At 40.1% G+C, this 24675-nt stretch overlaps 1 protein-coding gene across 22 annotated transcripts in view; it reads right to left on the bottom strand.

Moving 5' to 3' along the window:
- Positions 1 to 24675, bottom strand: part of LARS2 (leucyl-tRNA synthetase 2, mitochondrial) — a 279513-nt gene that overhangs the window by 58467 nt on the left and 196371 nt on the right. For all 22 annotated transcript variants that reach the window (XR_012334582.1, XR_012334581.1, XM_033864716.2 and 19 more), the window contains 3 exons: positions 11301 to 11408; positions 9979 to 10138; positions 1737 to 1841 (listed from right to left, as the gene is read on the bottom strand). Coding sequence is in view for 20 of the 22 variants with exons in the window: in XM_033864716.2 (XP_033720607.1) it covers positions 1737 to 1841; positions 9979 to 10138; positions 11301 to 11408 (373 nt within the window). In the remaining 2 variants the exon portion in view is untranslated. The remainder of the gene's footprint in view (positions 1 to 1736; positions 1842 to 9978; positions 10139 to 11300; positions 11409 to 24675) is intronic.

The raw sequence follows: 24675 nt of genomic DNA, 5'->3' as shown, positions 1-24675 counted from the left end.
AAGCAAATAAACTCTCAGAGTGGACTTGAAGGATACTGAAGGGTGAGGACAAATGGCAAGCAATAAAGGTTGCTGAAAAGTGTTCATGGTCAAGAAGGGAAAAAAGTCATTTACTGCATTCCAAAAGTTTGTGGTCTGTAGTAACTAGGAGCAATCTTCGAATGGAGACATTGTAACCACAGAATTTATTTGATCACATAAAGACCACTCTGGACCACTGTGTTGGTCATGTGGGCCTCAGTAGAATGTGAACTATTTGTATCATGCAGGTGAGATGGTGAAAACACCACTTTAACTCTTGTTTACTTTTGTTTCTGTTCTTCTTGGAAGGCCAAGAGCCAATAATTCACAAAACATTAATTACAGAAGTGTGGGAAATCAAGACAACAGGAAAAATGATTTTCCATGCATACCCAAGAAAATCAGATTTTCCTTTTTCTTTTTCCCTTATCCTTCAGAACTCTCAATATTCTGTTAGTACTTTGACTCAAAATACCAAAAGGGGAGACTTCCCTGGTGGTCCAGTGGGTAGGACTCCGCGATCCCACTGCAGGGGGCCCAGGTTCGATCCCTGGTGGGGAACTAGGTCCTGCATGCATGCTGAAACTAAGAGTTTGCAGGCGACAACTAAGAGTCTGCATGCGGCAACTAAGAAGTCTGCATGATGCAATTAAAAGATCCCTCATGATGCAACTAAGACCCAGCACAGCCAAAATAAATAAATTAATATTTTAAAACAACAACAACAAAAAAAAAAGGGAAAAAAGCCACATCAACAAGAGCTTCCTTTATTGTTTATCTTGGCTGGTTGTATTAATGAATTTTACTAATTATAAAATGCATTAAAGTAATAGAAGGAATTATTTCCTTTAAGGAACATACTTTCTAGGTTTAAATTGTCAGAGGAGAATGACTTGGGTGGCTTAATATCTGTTTTCTGTGTTGATGTTTCTTCAAATCAGTTTGCCAAAGAAGGATCTGAGAATTGTGAGCAAAACCATGATTTCAATAAGCAATGCTATTTCTTCTGTGTGCTAGGAGATACAGAGTGTGGAAATAACTTCCTCCGCAGGTTCTGGCACATTGGAGACTGCCTGGAATCTACAGCAGGAAAGCTGTAGAGATTGCTCGGGTCTACCCTGACGGCAGGTCTTGGATGGGGTATGATTAGGTCTCACACCTCGGTTCAATCCCAGACTTCCTGTTCAGTGATGATAGGTTAGAACTCTTAGGAATGAGTAAGGCCGCCAAGGAAATCCAATTTACAGCTCTAAATATGACTTCGATTTTACTGCTATTTCACGATCCCTTTCTTGCATAGCTGAAGTTCACCTCCTCCACAAAGCCTTCACCAAAAACCCAGCCCACATCGATCATGTGTGCTTTGAACGCCCATCTCAGCAGTTGCTGTTGGTTCTATGAATTCTGAAATTGGATTTTCATCTGAGTTGTATGGTTCCCCACATTGTATAGGCAAGTCTCACCAACTAGCTCTACTGGCAAAATCCATGGGCCAGACATTTTTCATTATTCTCAGTAGCAACTAGCAAGATGCAATATACTTGATATGTTTTCAAAATATGATGCTTAACTAAGAGATGATGAAATGAAGGGACATTCATTTTTACAAAGAGGCAAAACAGATCATGGAATATATAGTCAGCTCTTCCAGGCTAGGATTTTGATCTTAAACCTGCTAAGTACACTATCCTGATTACATTTTAATGGCTACTTACCTATTTTTGCATCCAGAGAGCCCTCAAAGTCAGCTTTGGCCAAGATGACAACAGGGACTTCCTGCTGGGTGAGCATGTTCACAGCTGTCACGGGCGTGAGGCAATCTGAAAATGAGAGCAAACAACTGTGGACACCAATCTGCTGGGACTCTAACACCATCTGAATCTCAGAGGAGACAAGTGAGAAAAATAAGCTTTAGAATTTCTGTGTTTTTGTGCTAATTATTATAGAATTTGTTCTTTGAAGGTATTAACAGATAATTCACACTAGTGGAGAATCAAAAGATTAAACAAAAAAATGAAAATATTCATTCGCACTCCTAACCAAAGACATGAAAATGGCATTTTTACTTTCCAGATGGTGGAGTAAAGATGATCCCACCACCCACTTTTCCTTTTGAAAAGTACCTCAAGTATACAGAAGAATGAGAAGCACAACAATCTATCTATGGTGAAACTAAAAGATATCTGAAATTTTAAACTATAACACAGATGGAAGTGGATAGGAAAGGAGAAAATGACTGAACAGAGAGGAGATTTCCACACATTCAAGGACAAAACAGTTCCTTCCCATGTACCATTTCTAAGGAGATACCAGAGGTTGTGATCCAGCAAAAGGAAGGGGTAAATCAAGAAAGAGACAGACATGGGATCTAGGAAACAGAGGATCCAACAAAGAAAAGAGGGTAGGGACATTTGCAGAGCAGAGACAGAGAGAAGTCCCAGGATGACAGATATGCAGAAGCCTGGAGGATGACCAGGTCAGATTTAAGCAGAACAGAGAGCCCCAGGAAGCATCTTCAGGAAAAAAAGGGGATGGATAGATTATCTGACAGGGTGGAATATGTAGAAAACTTGAGAGGAGTTTTAAAGAGCTTCTGGGAGGATGTGGGAAGACAGTCAGAAATTCAAAGAACACAAAGCAAATTAAAAAAATGAGGACACCATGAACTTCAGGAAAAACAGAAAGTTATATAAAAAGGAAAATGTAATCATAGTATATTTGGCTCAGGTGACCAATATTTATGTGGTCATAATAAAACACTTAATTTGGAATTATCCAAACAGTGTGTCATCTTAAATGAAGCTTATTACAACTACTGCAGCAGTGAGATAAATCATACATACATGAATCTTCACTGAATATATGTAGGACTGGAAGCATGAAGACCCCAATAAAGTCCCAAAGGAAGAAGGGATGAGAGGTGGTAAACAATTAGTGAGTTCATTTGTACTTCTGCAACATAAGCAATTAACTACAGTTATAATTTATGAACTATTACTATTTACACCCGCTATGTTTTAAGACTTTATATAGATTTATCTAAAATATGTTCTACAAACCCCAAAGTTAAAATAAGCCTAGGGGACTTCTCTGGTGGTTCAGTGGTTAAGACTTCGCCTTCCAACACAGGGGGTGTGGGTTCAATCCCTGGATGGGGAGCTAAGATCCCACATGCCTCACAGCCAAAAAACCAAAACATAAAACAGAAGCAATATTGTAACAAATTCAATAAAGACTTTAAAAATGGTCCACATCAGAAAAACCTTAAAAAAAAAAAAAGCCTAGGAATTAGGATTTATTTTTCAGAGAGGTAAAGATAGGCTCTGTAAACATCTAAGCCAGCTCCGATCTTCCTTCACCTTGGGTGTCAGGAAGCACAGGACAGGGTTACGGTGGGGACAGAGTGAAAATGCAATGCAAATGGGTCTCTAGGGATGACGTTCAACCAGCACCCTGGTACCATGACTGGAAGGCACCTGCTGCTGGAGCTGCTGAAGTGCTGACACCCTCAAAGTGGACAGCCAGATTTCTGATTCCATATGGTCCCTTCTCAAAGAATAGGTATACATTTGCAAATTCTGCAATTATGGTATGTTATTAGGAGGATGGACAGTGAGGCGTGGTGGAGTGAGAATAAAAGTCACTAGGTAATGTCTAGAACTGGTGAATGGAGAGACAGCAGTGTAGGCATATTATACAGACATGTGGCGGTCTATACCAGAGAAACGGCGGTGGAACAGACTGCCAGTTGACACCATATCTGTCTCTCCTTCTGATTCAGCAATAGAATGTTTAGTTGGACACATGACTGCGTAGCTAATGGCAGCACTGCTCAGCTTCACTTGCACTGGGTATGGACATGGGGTTAAGTGTAGAAGCAACTTGCAGGTCAAGCTCTCAAAGGGAAGGAGCTGCCCTTCTTCCCCCACCACCTTCTTACTGCGACACAGATGAAGTGTAGAACAATCTGGAACACACAGATAAGGGCAACATCCTAGAGGGGCAGAGCAGGAAGACAGAAAGAGCCTCGGCCCCAACCACCCCACAAAGCAGACTTGTTATACCCACTCTACATGTCACGTGGGCAAGAAATAAACTTCTGTCCTTTTAGTCACTGTTTTTCTAGGACTCTGTCACAGCCATCGAACTTATATCCTAAGTAACAAATTCCCCCCAAAATTAAAAGTGGTTGGGTAAGGAGGCTACTGTCATTGCTGTTGTTAGTACCCTCTGAAATTTCACATAATATACATATATCACCTAGATTTTTAAAAACACAAATTAATTTTTATAAAGAGAGATGGAAATTAAAGTAATTTTGAAGTATTATTATTTTTCACCTGGTAAGTTAAGAAAAACTTTTAGAAGGGTACCATCACTGTTTGTGAAGTTGCACTGAAAGCCATATATCATTGAATACAGCACTCTAAACTGATATAGCCCTTTCAGAAACCAATTAAAGCAACTTGCAAACAGAACTAGAAAAGGGTTCATAAACTTTGACCAAAAAAAATCACACTTTTGGGGATGTTTCCTAAGGAAGTAATTCTATAGAGGCAAAGAGCTGTCTCCATAATAGCCCAAACATGAAAAAGGCCAAATGTTCAACATGATAGGGAAGATTTAGGATATTATGATACACTTGAGTTGACAGAATATTATGTATGGATTAAAAAAACAATTGGGAAGCCTGCCTAAAAACAAAGAAATATTTTCTGATATCACATTAAGTAAAAACCAAAAAATAAAGATAGAATCAGTCTGATTTTTAAGATAAGGGTGTGCGGGAACACGAATTTAAAAGATTTATGACACATACAAAAGAACAAAGTTGAACTCCTATCTTTGCTATATATAAAAATTATACTTAATTTAAAAATGGATTAAAGACCTAAATATAGGATCTAAAACCATAAAACTCTTAGAAGAAACATAGGTATAAATCTTTGTGATCTTTGATTAGGCAGTGGTTTCTTAGATATGACACCAAAATCAAAAACAAAAGAAAAAGTAGATAAATTGGACTTTAACAAAATTGAAAACTTCTGTGTTTCAAAGGACACCATCAAGGAAGTGAAAAGAAAACCCACAGAACTGGAGAACATTTTTGTAAATCATATATCTGATAAGAAACTTGTATCTAGCATAAAAAATTATTACAATAATAAAGACAACTAAATAAAAAATGGGCAGATGATCTGAACAGATGTTTCTCTAAAGAAGATATATAAATGGCCAATAAGCATGTGAAAAGATGCTCAATACCATTAGCCATCAGGTAAATGCAAATCAAAACCACAATGAGATAATGCTTCACACTCACCAGCATGACCATAAAAAAAAGACAGACAATAACAAGTATAGGCAAAGATGTGGAGAAACTGGAACCCCCATGTACTGCTGCTGGGAATGTAAAATAGAGCAGCTGTTTTAAAAAAGTCTCGTTGTTCCTCAACCAGTTAAAAATAGAATTACCATAAGACCCAACAACTCTACTCCTAGATATTGGGTTGGCCCAAATCTGAACGAATGTTCATAGCAGCTAGCTGGAAAGTGGAAAGAAACAAAATGTCCATCAACTGATGAATGGATAAATAAAATCTGGTATATACAATGGAATATTCTGAAATAAAAAGGAATGAAGTACTGACTACAACATGGATGAACCTTGAAAACATTATACTATATGAAAGAAGCCAGTGACAAAAGAACAAATATCATATGAGTCCATTTATATGAAAGAAAGAAAGTAGATTAGTGGCTGCCTGGGGCTGGGGGAAATAGGAGGAATGGGGGTGACTGCTAGAGGGTATGGGATTTCTTTGGGGGATGATAAAAATGTCCTAAAATTGACAGTGGTGATGGTTGTAAAACTCTGTAGATATACTAAAAACCATTGAATTGCACATTTTAAATGGGTGAATTTTATGATATGTGAATTATATCTCAATAAAGTCATTACAAGAAAAATATGAAAAAAAAGTAGAGTACTTGCATTAAAGGGTTGAATTTTTCTCCATTTTCCCACATAAAAGGTCTATTATGACAGTTTTTCAATTAGAAAAAAGTTCTTGGCCAGGCCTAGCATTCTCCACATTTCTCATTAGTCATGTGCTGGTGACATGAAGCAGGAAGCCAAGGAGAAATCCCAAGTAACTGAAGCAGTTCATACAGGGGTTAAGTCATAGCTAAATGCTTTAGAAGATACAAAGGATTACTAACTTAATAGTTAGTAATTACAAAGGAAACATTCCAGTCAAGAAGCTGCCCTCTGCTCTCAGGGCCCCCACTGCAAAAAAGGCAGGTCTTTCACGCCCCATGGAAAAACAGACCAAAGTCTCTGTTCATAACTCAGCAAAGCAGTGCTGCTTGCAACTAGGTCCCAGGGATGCTCTGTGGAAACAGGGTCCTCTGGTCAAGTAAGCGTGAGGAGAGCTGCATGACGTCCCCTCGTAGACAGTCACAGTGCACGTTAGCACAGCGAAGGCACTAAAAAGTCCAGAAGCAAAGAAACCTATTTATTTTTGCTTTATTCCAGGTTACCTGAGCACGGAAGCTTTCCTCCACACAGTTATCTATTAACATGTGCTGAAAGGATGCTAGTAGGAGCAGTTTGATTGAGAATAAACTATTATCCACAGGATTCTGTTCCTTACCCTTTGTCCCACCCCCATGCTGAATCAATGGAGATGGGGCAAGACAATAGGGAGCAATAAATTATTCAGTGCTCTGGGGCTTCCCTCTAATGTGTCAATAAAAATAGGGTTTCTAAATCAACCATTAGGGAGACCTCATTTACCCTTTTGGCAAAAAATACATTGTGTAGACCACTGGTGACTCAGAGCTGAAATGTGTGGTTCCAAAGCCCCAGGGTTTGCATATTTTAATATTAGGAATGTAAGAAAAGGCTCCAGGAAATGTCAGAACCGCTTCTAGAACTCTGATGATATTTCCCTATTGATGCTTTTTATGGTTTCTAGTTCCTATCAAGTCACAGCTTACATAACATGACTTAGATCAGAGGCGGTCAGCTGAGAAAAGGAGGCAATGCCAATGATTATGGAAATACACTCAATTTCAAGAACTGCATAGAGAAGGACCTTAATTTTTGCTCTCTTAAAGGAATCTGTGCCAATTATAGTATGCTGAGCAAAAACCGTACATTTAGTCAGTAGCATCAGCAACCCAGTTGGCCAGGCCAGAAATCAGGGAGTTGTCCCAGGAGCCTTCCAAATACTTCTCAGAGCTGTTCTCGCCCCTCCATTCTGATGGCCACTGTTCTAGGGTCTTCACCATCTCTCACCCTAACTAATGGGGTAAGCCAGCTCTCCTGCCTCTACTCTGCGACTCAAGCATCACCCTGTCCACATGTGTCACCCTCCTCCTCAGACCCCTCAGGGCTCCTTCTGTTCCCACCAAGCGCTCCACCCCACCTTGCCCGATAGCCTCATCACCTGCGCTGCAGAGAAAACTCAACTTACAAAGGTGAAATGACCATCCTTAAGTCATGGGATGGATCTGGGATCAGAACCTTGATCATCTTGTGCCAACTCAGGAGACAATAGGCAGAAATCAACTTAGCAACTGCAGGAACTCATGTTTGAGAATTTAAACTTGTGCAAGTGATATATTCAGTCACAACTATGTGCTGCCATGACTTGCAGCAGTTACTGCTCTAACATTAGTTATCCTCAAAACTGGACATTTGAGGGAAAACCAAGCTGCTTGCCTAATTTGAGCCACATGGCAATGGTAAATGACACTAGTGATAAGATGTTCAGGTTTAAAATGTGACCTCAAAGGCCAAAGCAGGCATAAATCCATATTCATATGGTAATTTTAATTCATTGGGAAAACTGCATTACACTCTAGCACTGTACTGGCTATAAATGACTGATTCTACATGTCAACATCCAGAGACTTGACATGCAAATTAATCTAGAGACTTTGAATAAATTGACATCTGCAAAAAGAATATTTCCATTCTGAAATTAGAATCAGAAAATTTAGAGCCAAGTGTAGTGTTCCATTTGTAATTGTTTCAGAGATTACTAAAAAGAGGGGAGAACAAAGGAAATAACCAGGCCAAGTCAGATCTGCTGATATCCAAATGATCATGAAAACATTGCTCTCTGCATATGCTAAAATCATTTCTTAATTTCTTACATATGAAAATGTTTTGGATTTATATAGTGTCTTTCATGTCAGGAACTCCATCTCTTGTAACTTATTGGCTAGTTAATCCTCTATTGCTATTACTTCATTTTAATTTGTGTCCCCAAATTAACCATGGGAAAAAAATCTAAGGCCAGATGTTTATATTTTTCAGTTTTTCAATTTTAGATATTATTCAACCAACACAGCCCTCAAGGAATCTCAAAATGCTCATGAAAGTAAAAACAACAAGTTTTCCCTTTAAACTAAATAGTTGAAAACAATCCAATCTTTCTTTTGAATACGTGGAAAATAAAACTGAGAGAGATAGCTACTGGACTTTATAAGCACACACTGAAATCTTAAGAGTCTTTTCTCCATTTCAATATACAACAACAAAAGAGATGAAACCAAGTGATATCTGTCCTGTGCCAGTGAATTACATATGCATCTGGGTCTCCTCTGCTATGACCCTGCCTCCGCCCCCCAAAGACAGGACTGTGAACGGCCATCTATGCATCCCCAAGTGCTCAGTATGTAGCAGGCTCTCAGTAAGTATTAACTGATCTGAATATTGATGTTGTTAAGTAAACAATTAGAAGTCCTAAGCAGAGATAAGCTGGGATGACATTGTTTATCTTTCCAATGTGATCAGGAAATCTTTCATTCTGACTATTTTAAGAATAGCAATTAAAAAAAAAAACTTTATGCCACCATTCAAAAAATTTTATTAATCAAATAATTCAAATAGACCTCCAATAATTCAGATGGTGTGCTTTTGGTTTGAAGTTTATAGTCTATGAAAAGTGAAGGAGGCTGAGATTTTTACAGAAATTTTACATTTCTCTGGAGACCTACTTCTAAATGACAGGTGAGTTCTTTTCGCCTGCCCAGGATCATATCCCCTTCCTCTGGGAAGAGCCTCTGAGTTTCAGAAAGCTACCCCTTCCTCACTGATGACAGTCTTGTTGGTCTATCAAGGAAGGTGCCTGGCCTTCCCTTGGCCAACAAAAAGGCCAGGGTCCCCAGTTATACCAAGTGAACACCCTTCTCTGCAACAGGAATCTCAAACCAAGTGTCCCAAGCACTGAGGGCGAGGGGAGAGCAGATTCACTCAGTCAGTGGTACGCAAGACACTATTAGTTCCTACTGCCCAACCCCCCATGGCTGTCTGGTCCAAGTCCTCTTCCAGACTGGTTCTTCCCCACGGCTTTCCAGTATGTTCCCCTCCTCCCCTGGGTTAGCCAGAGATGGATTCTGTTGCTTGCAACCCTGGAATACTGACTAATGCATAGGCACTTCCCAATCCTCACTGACCAACACCTGCTATGCCAATTCTAGGTCAGCTTGATCCACTCATTTAAGACCTGTATTGAGCAGGACTCGCTTGTCTGCTCAGATCACTGTGTGAATTCTTAAAGATACTAAAATTAAGTTATTGAAATGTTTCCTTTAATTGTCATTGGCTTCCTTCCTGTCCCTGCCAGTATAGTTTTATTTGATGATAAAATTATAAGTTAAGTACCAGATTCTACTCCTATCAGAAAAGAGCTTTAAATCTAGATTATATTTAAAGGGAAAGAGTTGAGCTTTCAAACAAAAACTTAAGAAGCGGACAAACTAGTAACTCAAAGTAACTTAACATTTTCAAAGTTCTTTTTGATCCTCATGTTTTAAAATCAAAACATGAAAAGTTAGGCCAAGGAGAATAACAGATCACACAAGATGACAAATGTGAAAGAACCATGAACTCTGTGAAACATAAGGCATAATGCCCGTCTTAACCTTAACTTGCCAACTCACCTTTGCCAGGGATGAGAGCCTTCCGAAAGGCTTCCTTCAGAGAGCTGTGCCCATGTAAGAGTCTGTGGCTGGGAGAGATGGCCACGTGGGCAGTGCCGTAAATGGCCTCGGGGGTGGCCGTGTAGGCGCTCAGCTTTTCTCCTGTGACTTGCCCATCAACCTGGCAGGGGGGAAGCAGACTCATTTCCTCAGTCCTCCCTCTGGGCTGCTGTGCTCCCCAGCCATATCCCTTCCTCCCACCCCTCCCCAATCCCAGATAGTGGTGACAGCTTCTGACCATAGCCACAGGGATGTGGGGACCTGAGGTGGTCCCTGGCAGGGGCAGAAAGGGCAAGAGAGAAGAGGGTCACAGCTCCTCTTTCAGGAGGCCTCCGCAGTGCCAATAACCAGGCGTACTTGGGGGCCCCAAATCAAAGGGGGTCAAAGCATGCTCAGAAGGATGCCTTCCCCGGTTCTTGGCTCCTTTGTTCACAAATCAATAATAACTGTCAATGTTATTCGTCCTGAGAAAGGAGCTATATACTTTCCTCCAGGATTTAAGTTACAAATAAAGGCATCAAAATTTCTAACCAGAAAAAGACACTGAGGCTAATTCCATTTTGAATAGGAAAGAAAGGACAGCCTGAGCTGAGCTCAAGAATGAGTGCTCCTAGGGCTGGTTAAATGCCTTCTGAATGCCAACTATGTGACAGACACAGAGGACACAGAGAGGCCAGATCCTCCTTTGTTCACACATTCCAATGTGCTCACAAAGTGCCAATGATGTGCGAAGCGCTTGGGGCCCAGAACTAAAAGTCCACACTATGGGCTGAGTGCCAATTAGGTGTCACCTATGGAGCCAGGCCTGGGGCCTCAGAGGCACAGCCACATGGCCCTGTACCTGCAGGACTGAGAGTGTTCCCCCCGGAGATGTCTCATTTTCAGGTGGTCCCAGGAATGGAGGTGGAGACACTTTCATGATAAAATATTGGGCAAGGGAGAGAATACAGAAGACATTCCACATACAGTAGCCAGGTGGCTCAGAGACCCGCATCCCTCACCCTGGTGAAGAAGCAAAGGCCTACAATGTGATCACATCTTGAAATGAAAATTTTGGATGTAATGAGTTAAATAAAATGTTATTAAAATTAATTTCACCTGTTTCTTTGCACTTTAAAAAATGTGGCTACTAGAAAATTTGAAATTACATATGTGACTCTCAGTATCTTTCTACTGGATAGCACTGTTGCAGAGTCTCAAGTTGCTGGTTTCTTCAAAGAGTTCTAAAAATGCAGAAGGGGGTTTCTGAGCATTAATTGCTGGAGATGCTCTTGCTCGATCACCTTTAATGTGAAGTCCAAATGGCAGCCCACACAGTCCCCGATCCAGTGGGCCTGCATGCCTTTTATTCCATACCATTCCGGAAGGTCTGCCAGCGCGTCCTGCATGGGCTGTAGGAATGAAAGGAGAACGGAGAGGTAGAAGCACACAGCTTACTTAAGACAAAGCAAGTGATCTGGGGCTCACTAAGGTGGGAGAACTGGGGACACTGAAGGAGGTTCAGGATTTAGCCCTTTTCTTCTTCACTTGTCAATCAGAGAGGCCCAGCAAGGGTCACACAGATGCACTCATCATGACTCAATTTAGTGAGATGGGTTTCACTCACTTCTCTATTTTGAGTGGGCCAAGGTTTCAGAGAGAGAAGAAAATTAACAAGGAGAGACCATGATTAACATCTTTGATGGATGTGGTTAGTGCATTCTCCTCCACAGTCTGGGACCTAAACAAAAGAAGTTCAAGTTTATGAATTTTTAAACCCTAAGATAAGTCATTCACAGGTATGGCTATTCTACAACTCAACTGTATCATATATAGAACATTATAAGTTTATTTAAAAAATAAAAATTAGCATAAGGGAAACCAGCACATTGATTTGTGTAACATTTACTATTAAAAGCATACATTTATTTTCATCGCCTAATTTTAATCCTAAAATCCTACAAAAGGGAGGCTTTTCAATAAACTATTCTCTATGGTCTCAAGCTCATGCCATCCCTTTATTTGAAGATGAGATACATTCTTTCAACAAATAAGTTTAAAAGTAAATCGTATATTTATAATAAGAGTCCAATTTTAAATTCCTAATTGTATTATGACTAATACAGGCAACATAACGATGCTTTATTCGTGTAGTGTTTTGTAATTCATAAAGTGCTTTTACACACATCTCTTCTCACACACTCTGGGTAAGGTAGCTCACTTTCAGATTCATGAACCCACACTGAGAAAGCGTTTAGCTTTCTCATGCAAGCCTGCAGGAAAGGACAAGCCAGGACTAAAACCCAGACCTTACTAACTGCATTCTTTTGCCTACAGGGCAGAGACTTACTCCATCATGTGATAAACAACACAGAGCATTTTTTACACTTGTCATCTATCTATCCATCCATTCTCATTTATTCGGGAGAGGCTGCAAGTTTCAAGATCCAGAAATTTCTTCTGAGGCAGAAATTGTGGATTATGGACACCATCAAGTTGACCAGCAATGTGTTCATTCATTTGTTTATTCCCAGGAATGTATTAATTCCCCAACCCTAAACACAAGGACCTCATCTAGGCATTGGAGACTGGGGCATACACAAAGCAGGATGTGCCAGAGTCCCTAAAATGAAGTTTAAATAATGCACACATGGAGCCTGCTGCTATTCGTTGGGTAACTGATCAAACTGCAATGCCAAATGCTATTAGCATCAAAGAAGATGGGACACGGGTCGTGGAAATGAATCAAGGGAAAAGAAAAATAGTGGGAGGGTAGGGAAGAAAAGTAATAGAGTGAAAAGTAGGGAGAGGTATAAAAGATTTGGGGGGTGGACCACAGAGGAGAAGGAAAGTCATAGGAAGTGGGTGGGTGAGGAAAGAAAAGCTCCAAAAAGAAAAGAAAGGAAGGGAAAAGAAGCAACTAAAGAGTGCCTGCCCAGCCCACAGTAGGGTGCAATGACCAGTCAGTAACAGGGTGAGCCTTCCTGCCATGGGGCTGTCAATTTTGAGAGAAAAGCAAAGGAAAGAGGGAACGGAGTTACACTAATATTAAAATAGAAACCAGACGTGTGTGCAAAATTGGAAAAGGAGAGCACTGGAAAGCCTCAGTGAAGAGCTCAAGCTGTCCTTTTAACGCAACGTCACACTAAGGCTCAGTAAAGGCAGGTCCCCTTCCTTTTTGCTACCAATAGGAACCTAGCTGTGTAACACTTGGCATAATCCTCATGCAGAGACCCAACTACCCAGCTCATGTTTATAGGTCATCTTCAACAAAATGATTCTAGGGTTCTCCCATTTCCGGACCATTAATCACGAAAGATAAAAACGTTTTTTATGAGGAAATGTCGTTAATTAGAAACCATGGGTATTTTATAGTCTACCTGGTCATTTGGAAAGGAGATCCACAAAAACCAAATAGCTGATGACAAAGATTCAGAAATATTTTAGGTAAGTTTTGAAACTTCATAATTCAGCATGACCTATGCTTAAGCCAATTCATGATGTTGATGAAACCGTACTGCCCAATCTCCCAGGGCAGGATCAAGGAAAACCAGAGTTGCTAGTTTTAAGTAAAATAAGCAGATCAACATGTGTCAATGCCATAGATATATTCCAACATCTGTGCTTGTGAGATGGCTTTCCATAGGATATACAAAATGCTTTATGGGTCAACTAAGTTGCCCAAAAGGACCATTATGTTTCAGTATTTGCCTGAGTGAAAACTGACTTTTGAGAGGGTGGTAAAAGTCCTGCTTCAGGTTCCTGACTGTTCATTACTTCAATTAAAGTGGCTTTCTTTTGGTACAAACTATTATGTATAAAATAAATAAGCTACAAGGATATATTGTACTGCCCAAGGAATATAGCCAGTATCTTATAATAACTATGAATGGAGTATAATCTATAAAAATTTTCAATCACTACATTATATACCTGAAACTAACATAATATTGTAAATCAACTATACCTCAAAAAAAAAAAAGTCAGAGCAACAAGATTGGTTTAAGGTGGTGGAGTAGAAGGACGTGCTCTCATTCCCTCTTGCAAGAACACCAGAATTACAACAAACTGCTGAACAATCATCGATGGGAAGACACTGGAACTCACCAAAAATGATACCCCACATCCAAACACAAAGGAGAAGCCACAATGAGATGGTAGAAGGGGCACAATCACAATAAAATCAAATTTCATAACTGCTGGGTGGGTGACTCACAAACAGAGAACACTTATACCACAGAAGTCCACCCACTGGAGTGAAGGTTCTGAGCCCCACGTCAGGCTTCCCAATCTGTGGGTCTGGCAACGGAAGGAGAATTCCTAGAGAATCAGACTTTGAAGGCTAGTGGGATTCGATTGCAGGACTTTGACAGGACTGGGGGAAAAAGAGACTCCGCTCTTGGAGTGCACACACAAAGTAGTGTGCTCACTGGGACCAAGTGGAAGGAGCAGTGACCCCATAAGAGACTGAACCAGACCTACCTGCTAGTGTTGGAGGGTCTCACAGGCAGGGGATGACCGTGGCTCACCGTGGAGACACTGGCAGCAAAGGTTCTGGGAAGTACTCGTTGGCATGAGCCTTCCCAGAGTCTGCCATTAGCCCCACCAAAGAGACCGGGTAGGCTTCAGTGTTGGGTCACCTCAGGCTAAACAACCAACAGGGAGGGAACCCAGCCCCATCCATCAGCAGACAAGTGAATTTATGTTTTACTGAGCTCAGCCCACCAAAGCAACAGCTAGCTCTACCCACCACCAGTCCCTCCCATCAGGAAACTTGCACAAGCCTCTTAGATAGCCTCATCCACCAGAGGGTAGACAGCAGGAGCAAGAAGAACTACAATCCTGCAGCCTGTGGAACAAAAACCACATTCACAGAAAGATAGACAAGATGAAAAGGCAGAGGGCTATGTACCAGATGAAGGAACAAGATAAAACCCCAGGTAAACAACTAAATGAAGTGGAGATAGGAAACCTTCCAGAAAAAGAATTCACAATAATGATAGTGAACATGATCCAGGACCTGGCAAAAAAAATGGAGGCAAAGATTGAGAAGATGAAAGAAAAGTTTAACAAAGATCTGGAAGAATTAAAGAACAAACAAATAGAGATGAACAACACAATAACTGAAATGAAAAATACACTAGAAGGAATTGACAGCAGAATAACTGAGGCAGAAGAACGGATAAGGGACATGGAACACAGAATGGTGGAATTCACTGCTGTGGAACAGAATAAAGAAAAAAGGATGAAAAGAAATGAAGACAGCCTAAGAGACCTCTGGGACAACATTTAACATAACAACATTCGCATTATGGAGGTCCCGAAAGGAGAATAGAGAGAGAAAGGACCAGAGGAAATATTTGAAGAGATTATAGTTGAAACCTTCCCTAACATGGGAAAGGAAATAGCCGTCTCAGTCCAGGAAGTGCAGAGAGTCCCATACAGGATAAACCCAAGGAGAAACACGCCGAGACACATAGTAATCAAACTGGCAAAAATTAAAGACAAATAAAAATTATTGAAAGCAGCAAGGGAAAAACAAAACATAACATACAAAGGAATCCCCATAAGGTTATCAGCTGATTTTTCAGTGGAAACTCTGCAGCCCAGAAAGGAGTGGCAGGATATACTTAAAGTGATGAAAGGGAAGAACTATAACCAAGATTACTCTACCCGGCAGGAGTCTCATTCAGATTAGACAGAGAAATCAAAAGCTTTACAGACAAGCAAAAGCTAAGAGAATTCCACACCACCAAACCAGCTCTACAACAAATGCTAAAGGAACTTCTTTAAGTGGGAAACACAAAAGAAGAAAAGAACCTATAAAAACAAACCCAAAACAATTAAGAATATGGAAATATGAAAACACATATCGATAATTACCTTAAACGTGAATGGATTAAATGCTCCAACCAAAAGACACAGGCTTGCTGAATGGATACAAAAACAAGACCCGTATATATGCTGTCTACAAGAGACCCACTTCAGACCAAGGGAAACATTCAGACTGAAAGTGAGGGGATGGAAATAGATACTCCATGCAAATGGAAATCAAAAGAAAGCTGGAGTAGCAATACTCATATCAGATAAAATAAAGAATGTTACAAGAGACAAGGAAGGACATTACATAATGATCAAGGGATCAATCCAAGAAGAAGACATAACAATTATAAGTACATATGCACCCAACACAGGAGCACCTAATACATAAGCCAACTGCTAACAGCTATAAAAGAGGAAATTGACAGTAACACAATAATAGTGGGGGACTTTAACACCTCACTTACACCAATGGACAGATCATCCAAACAGAAAATTAATAAGGAAACACAAGCTTTAATGACACAATAGACCAGATAGATTTAATTGATATTTATAGGACATTCCATCCAAAAACAGCAGTTTACACTTTCTTCTCAAGTGCGCACGGAACATTCTCCAGGATAGATCACATCTTGGGTCACAAATCAAGCCTCAGTAAATTTAAGAAAATTGAAATCATATCAAGCATCTTTTCTGAACACAATGCTGAGATTAGAAATCAATTACAGGGAAAAAAATGTAAAAACATAAACACATAAATACATAAAAAATGTAAAAACAAAAACATAAACAGTACGTTACTAAATAACCAAGAGATCACTGAACAAATCAAAGAGGAAATCAAAAAACACCTAGAGACAAATGACAATGAAAACACAACAATCCAAAACCTACGGGATGCAGCAAAAGCAATTCTAAGAGGGAAGTTTATAGCTATATACAAGCCTACCTCAAGAAACAAGAAAAATCTCAAATAAACAATCTAACCTTACACCTAAAGGAACTAGAGAAAGAAGAACAAACAAAATCCAAAGTTGGCAGAAGGAAATAAATCATAAAGATCAGAGCAGAAATAAATGAAATAGAAACAAAGAACACAATAGCAAAGATCAATAAAACTAAAAGCTGGTTCTTTGAGAAGATAATCAAAATTGATAAACCGTTAGCCAGACTCATCAAGAAAAAGAGGGAGAGGACTCAAATCAATAAAATTAGAAATGAAAAAGGAGAAGTTACAACAGACACTGCAGAAATACAAAACATCTGAAGAGACTACTACAAGCAACTCTATGCCAATAAAATGGACAACCTGGAAGAAATGGACAAATTCTTAGAAAGGTATAACCTTCTAAGACTGAACCAGGAAGAAACAGAAAATACGAACAGACCAATCACAAGTCACGAAATTGAAACTGTGATTAAAAATCTTCCAACAAACAAAAGTCCAGGACCAGATGGCTTCACAGGTGAATTCTATCAAACATTTAGAGAAGAGCTAACACCCATCCTCTCAAACTCTTCCAAAAAATTGCAGAGGAAGGACCACTCCAAACTGATTCTATGAGGCCACCATCACCCTGATACCAAAACCAGACAAAGATACTACAAAGAAAGAAAATTACAGACCAATGTCACTGATGAATATAGATGCAAAAATCCTCAACAAAATACTAGCAAACAGAATCCAACAACACATTAAAAGGATCATACACCATGATCAAGTGGGATTTATCCCAGGGATGCAAGGATTCTTCAATATACGCAAATCAATCAATGTGATACACCATATTAAGAAATTGAAGAATATAAACCATATGATTGGGCTTCCCTGGTGGCGCAGTGGTTGAGAGTCTGCCTGCTGATGCAGGGGACACGGGTTCATGCCCCGGTCCGGTAAGATCACACACGCCGCGGAGCGGCTGGGCCCAGTGAGCCATGGCCGCTGAGCCTGCACGTCCGGAGCCTGTGCTCCGCAACGGGAGAGGCCACAGCAGTGAGAAGCCCATGTACCGCAAAAAAAAAAAAAAAAAAAAAAAAAAAACCAAAACCATACGATCATCTCAATAGATGCAGAAAAAGCTTTTGACAAAATTCAACACCCATTTAGGATAAAACCTCTCCAGAAAGTAGGCATAGACGGAACCTACCTCAACATAACAAAGGCCATATACGACAAGACCACAATAAACATCATTCTCAATGGTGAAAAACTGAAAGCATTTCCTCTAAGATCAGGAACAAGACAAGGACGTCCACTCTTGCCACTATTATTGAGCATAGTTTTGGAAGTCCTAGCCATGGCAATCAGAGAAGAAAAGGAATACAAATTGGAAAAGAAGAAGTAAAACTGTCACTGTTTGCAGATGACATGATACTATACATAGAGAATCCTAAAGATGCCACCAGAAAACTACTAGAGCTAATCAATGAATTTGGTAAAGTTGCAGGATACAAAATTAATGCACAGAAATCTCTTGCATTCCTATATACTAAAGATGAAAAATCTGAAAGAGAAATTAAGGAAACACTCCCATTTACCACTGCAACAAAAATAATAAAATACCTAGGAAAAAAACCTACCTAGGGAGACAAAAGACCTGTATACAGAAAACTATAAGACCCTGTTGAAAAAAATTAAAGATGATACCAACAGATGGAGAGATATACCATGTCCTTGGATTGGAAGAATCAATATTGTGAAAATGACTATACTACCCAAAGCAATCTACAGATTCAATGCAATCCCTATCAAATTACCAATGGCATTTTTTACAGAACTAGAACAAAAAATCTTAAAATTTGTATGGAGACACAAAAGACCCCGAATAGCCAAAGCAGTCTTAAGGGAAAAAAATGGAGCTGGAGGAATCAGACTCCCTGACTTCAGGCTATACTACAAAGCTGCAGTAATCAAGACAATATGGTACTGGCACAAAAACAGAAATATAGATCAATGGAACAGGATAGAAAGCCCAGAGATAAACCCACGCACCTATGGTCAACTAATCTATGACAAAGGAGGCAAGGATATACAATGGAGAAAAGACAGTCTCTTCAATAAGTGGCGTGGGAAAACTGTACAGCTAGATGTAAAAGAATGCAATTAGAATACTCCCTAACACCACACACAAAAATAAACTCAAAATGGATTAGAGACCTAAATGTAAGACCAGGCACTATACAACTCTTAGAGGAAAACATAGGAAGAACAGTGTTTGACATAAATCACAGCAAGGTCTTTTTTGATCCACCTCCTACAGTAATGGAAATAAAAACAAAATTAAACAAATGGGACCTAATGAAACTTAGAAGCTTTTGCACAGCAAAGCAAACCATAAACAAGACGAAAAGACAACCCTCAAAATGGGAGAAAATATTTGCAAACAGATTAATGGACAAAGGATTAATCTCCAAAATATATGAACAGCTCATGCAGCTCAATATTAAAAAATCAAACAACCCAATCCAAAAATGGGCAGAAGACCTAAATAGACATTTCTGCAAAGAGGACATACAGATGGCCAGGAAGCGCATGAAAAGCTGCGCAACATCACTAATTATTAGAGAAATGCAAATCAAAACTACAATGAGGTATCACCTCACACCAGTTAGAATGGGCATCATCAGAAAATCTACAAAGAACAAATGCTGGAGAGGGTGTGGAGAAAAGGGAACCCTCTTGCACTGTTGGTGGGAATGTAAATTGGTACAGCCACTATGGAGAACACTATGGAGGTTCCTTAAAAAACTAAAAATAGAATTGCCTTATGACCCAGTAATCCCACTACTGGGCATATACCCAGAGAAAAACCATAATTCAAATTTGAAGACACATGCACCCCAATGTTCATTGCAGCACTATTTACAGATGAATCAGTTTGCAGGGCAGAAACTGAGACACAGATGTAGAGAACAAACGTATGGACACCAAGGGGGGAAAGCAGCGGTGGGTGGTGGTGTTGGTGTGATGAATTGAGAGATTGGGATTGACATGTATACACTAATATGTACAAAATGGATAACTAATAGGAACCTGCTGTATAAGAAAATAAATAAAATAAAATTCAAAAAAAAATTAAAGCAACAATCACACAGTGTATAAGTAGTTCCTTTTGTATAAAGAATAAAAAAGTCAATAAAATTTATTGTAAACTTAAAAAAAAAAAGTGGCCTTCTTTCAGTTTCTCAAAAATACCAAGCCTGCCTCATGGCCTTGGCACATGCTATGTTCTTGCCTTGAAACACCGTTTCCTCACCCTCTATACAGTGGCTGCTGAGTCTCCCCATCTAAAGAGGTGCCCCTATCATTCTCCTTGCTCTTCCCACATCCCTAATGGTCCATCTCTTCTCTAGTCTGTTTGACTGCTTGTTGATGGTCTGGCTCCTCCTCTGCATTATAAGCTCCGTGAGAGTTCTGTTCACCAGTGTAAACTCAGCACCTATAGTTTCTGATATATAATAGGTATTTTGAATAAGTGAAAAAAAAATGAGAAATGGGCCTCCTGCCAAGGTAATGCAGAAACCAAAACCTTTCCCCTTCTCTTTTCCCTGATAATGACGAGGAAGCCTACCTCTAATAACCTGGGTCAGCCAAGGCTCTGGTTTCAATAGACCTGTCCCAGGGGACACACTGCTGACCATGGACAGGTGGCCTTGTCCTCCTGCGGCACAGCCAACAGGAACCTGGCTCTTCAGTGGGCCCCTTGGTGGCCTTTCAGTTTCATTGGTGTCCCTCTCTTTCCCTCCCTCATGGATCTCAAGAGGACTCAATTCCATGATTTTAAGTCTGCAAACTTTGTGCTTTAAGAGAAAGTTACAAAAGTCCAAAAAAAAAACATTGATACAGATTTATTTATTTATTTGATACAGGTTTATTTTTAAATGTGACTTTTGGGGTGTTTAAAAATCACTCATAAGGACTTCCTTGGTGCCTCAGCAGTTAAGACTCTGTGCCCCCAATGCAGGGGGCCTGGGTTCGATTCCTGGTCAGGGAACTAGATCCAGCATGCTGCAACTAAAAGATCCCACACGCTGCAATGAAGATCCCAGGTGCTGCAACCAAGACCCGGTGCAGCCAAATAAATATTTTAAAAAATATCACTCATAGGGGTGGCCATAAGGCAGCATAAGATCATGATTCACTGAAGAAAAGTTGAATTATATTCCATATGTAGTTTATATGTATTTAGTTGGATATGAATTCCTCGGAAACTAACCATATACGTAAAGGTACCTATAAACACACTCAGCTAAGGAGAATATTTACTTGATTGAAAGAGCTTATTCCCAAAATCTTTCAGATAAACCATAGTTTCTCCATATTTTCCCTTCCTGGCCGACATAAATGGAACATGAAATTGCAGAGCTACACATACATGTAACATTTTAAGAATGTTACAAAACAAATATTAGAAACATAGAGTTTCTGTTACTGACAGCACAGACTTGAAAAGTCAAACAACTAATTTTAGCATAACCCAGAGGTTAATGGGATTTCTGGGATTTGATCTTTGATATACTAACCTAAAGATGCATGAGAGATAAAAATGAGTCAGTTGGTAAGAACTGCAATGTAAACTTCATCTAAAATAAGGCTTTCCTAGAAATTCTTTCAAAAGAAACCAGCTGCTATGGACACTAGAAGATGGCATGTGGTATCTCAATTATGAATGAATCATGTACCAAAGTTTCCATGCTCCCATCCACTTCAATTATAATATGGCCACTGAGCTCCCTTGTAGAAGACATTGTGTTTCGTGTAATAAAAGGTACCAGGAAATCCAGAGAACACAGGGACATGTTAAACTGCCCCATGAGTGTTCAATCAGCAAAACCCAGGAAACTATGGGCCAAACAGCCCAGGTCCTTCAACTGATAAATTGTAAGGAAAAGAAAGGGATAAAGATGGAAACCTGTAGATTAAAGTACTTGAAAGACATCAAATTTAAAAAGTGAAGGTAGGAATAAACTATACTCTCTAGGGAGGCACATTTAGGTGCTAAAACTATAGAGAAATGTGAGGACGTGACTATCTAAAAGTTAGGATAGTAGCTACTTTGGGGCCAGGGAGGCACTTATGTTGAGATGAGGCATGTAGAGGGCTTCTGGAGCGCTCTGGCAAGATCCACTATCTTGACCTACAACGGTGGCTGCTTTAAAATAATTCAGAAGCTATATATTTTTTATATGGTTATCTGCATTTCATTTTATAATAAAAATGTAAAAACAAAACAAGAACTTACTACTAAGTTTGGTATTACATAGGTCACAACTCTTATCCCACACTGTTCCCAGAGTATGGCATAGAGAAATGTTGGCCTGTGATCTCTATGATTCAAGTGTAAACTCTCTTGTTTTTCTTTAAACCCCACAAGGGGCCTGACCTAGAGCCTAGGACTGTGTCTTGAACTGGGCAAATGCTCATCAAATTCCCATTTAATTCCCTCCACTCAAGGGAGAGTCTCAGAGAGCAAGCAGTACTACAAAACCAGATCCCCAGGCATCTAGGGAGGGGAGAAGTAACCTTTGTAGAACACTTCCTATGTAGCAGGCACTTTTATGTATGTTGCCTCATTTAATCTTCACAACAGGACAAGTCAAGAAGTATTATCTCCACCTCACAGATGAGAAAACAAGTCTCAGAAATTTCCTCTAAGTCACTCCAAAAGTATGGGGTGGAACAGTGAAAAAGCACTGGCAGCAAGGTGTAGCTGACTCCTAAGTTCATACGCATTCCTATACTCTACTATGCAATGACTACTCTCCAGCAGAGGTCCTTAAATCCAGCTTTCCCACAACCATATTTCAGATAGTTTTGGCTTATCATTCTCTAAGTTAAAAGAGACACTTATTAGAGATCTGCCTGCTTCTATTATCCTATTTATATTTTTATTTTTTTCCTGGAAAGAAGATTCTGGTTATAGTCATAGGGCTTGGGTTGTGATCAAAATTCCCTTTCTTCAGATAAGGACACAAAGGCTCCCAGAGGTTTAGCAAGCTGCCCAACATCACTTAGCTAATTGGAGTGAAGCTAAAAACTCATTCCTCAGGCCTCATTTAACTACAATGCATCTTCCTCAGAACCTTTCTCCCCAGTTGCACAGTGAACTTCTATTGTTTAAGCTGCCCAGCACCTGAAGTCTCTTCTTTCTTGGGGGCAGGGGTAGGGAGGTGAATTGCAAGATGGAGTGGCAGGGCCCCACCACCAACTATGGAAGCTAGAAAGAGGGTGCTTTTCCCATCCCAATCTCCTCCTCTGTGGAAGCTAAACAAATAGTGTAACCAATCATAGGCTCAGTACAATTGGAACACTGAGGGGGGACCTAGAGGCAGAGGGTCAACTGGTTTAAATAACACACCAGAACTGAGAGGCTGGAGATGCTGGTACTAATGGCAGCAATGACTTAACCAGACCATTCCTAGGACAAGATTTCAGCTGTGCCCTTGTTCTCCCTGATTCCTGCCTAGGCCTGGGTCTCCTGCCTTCCCATCCAACTGTGAGGAACCTGATCCTCTCCTGACCAATGCCTTTTTGGCTTAAGTTAACCAGAGTAACTTTAGGTTGTTTCAACAAAGTTTCCTAACTAATAATGGATTTTAAAAGTTTCAACATCCTGGGCTTCCCTGGTGGCGCAGTGGTTGGGAGTCTGCCTGCCGATGCAGGGGACGCGGGTTCGTGCCCCGGTCTGGGAGGATCCCACGTGCCGCGGAGCGGCTGGGCCCGTGAGCCATGGCCGCTGAGCCTGCGCGTCCGGAGCCTGTGCTCTGCAACGGGAGAGGCCACAACAGTGAGAGGCCCGCGTACCGCAAAAAAAAAAAAAAAAGTTCAACATCCTGATGTGTATCTATATTAGCTGAAACTATACTGTCTGATATCATTGTAGCAAAAGTGTAAAATCTTGAATATATTAATTAATATTAGAAAAATAAAACATAATGCTAATAAACTATTACTCAATCTTCTGACACAATTATATATTTTAGAAAGCTTTTCAATTTATGCAGCGATTTAAGGGGTCTTAAATGCCAACAAGCATGTAACTAGGGCATTATGAACTCAGAATGACCCTCGGCTTTTCCTCTCCAAGGATTAGTGAGATTCCATTTAACTTCCAAGCAAACCTATGTGTGGTATCACGGGATCTGATGTCTTTCCATCAGATAAAACCCACGTTATATGATCTGAAGGTTAGCCCCAACTCCCACTCCATCCTTTCCTGCCACAGAAAATTCGGAGCTGATGGGGTCCATTTCTGACACACCTTACGCCCCTCTCCTAACCCTGCATTACTGAGCCACAGTTTACAAACCCTCTCATTGTGTTTTTCTTCTAGATTGAACTGTCAAAGCTGGAATACTTCCTATGGTGCTTTGCTTAAAATATTCAGATCTCGATGAGGACAGAAGATTCAAATAGAATGAAATGTGAATGTTTTGATATGCTAATTGCGGCAGGGAAAAAAGTCCACCTGCTTAAAACCTTACCAAATCTATGAATATTTTTTAAAAATCAAAAGAAATGAAAAAGAAAAAACGAAACCAAACTCTTGAGAATAACCCAGCAAGCCCTTTTTAGTCCCCACTATAAAATACTCATTATTCACGACTGAATTTTGAAGAACAGGGCTCCAGAAAGCACCTGCCCAACAGCTTCCAACAAGCCCCCCTCAGCCCAGGGCCAGCCCCACCAAGTCTCCACCAGAACAAGAAGAGCCTGGTGAGCATTTACAGTGCTACAGTTGTTCAATGCAAAGAACTGTTTTCATTTGTTTGTTTGTTTGTTTGGGGTTTTTGTTGAGATTATATCCTTTTTGTGGTGTTTTGCAATTACAGTGACAGTAGATGGTATTCATCTCA

Source organism: Tursiops truncatus, chromosome 10 (genome assembly GCF_011762595.2).
Source record: "Tursiops truncatus isolate mTurTru1 chromosome 10, mTurTru1.mat.Y, whole genome shotgun sequence".
NCBI classification, from domain to species: Eukaryota; Metazoa; Chordata; class Mammalia; order Artiodactyla; family Delphinidae; genus Tursiops; species Tursiops truncatus.
Note: the sequence above shows the minus strand (reverse complement) of the source record. Positions and strands in the feature narration are given on the sequence as shown.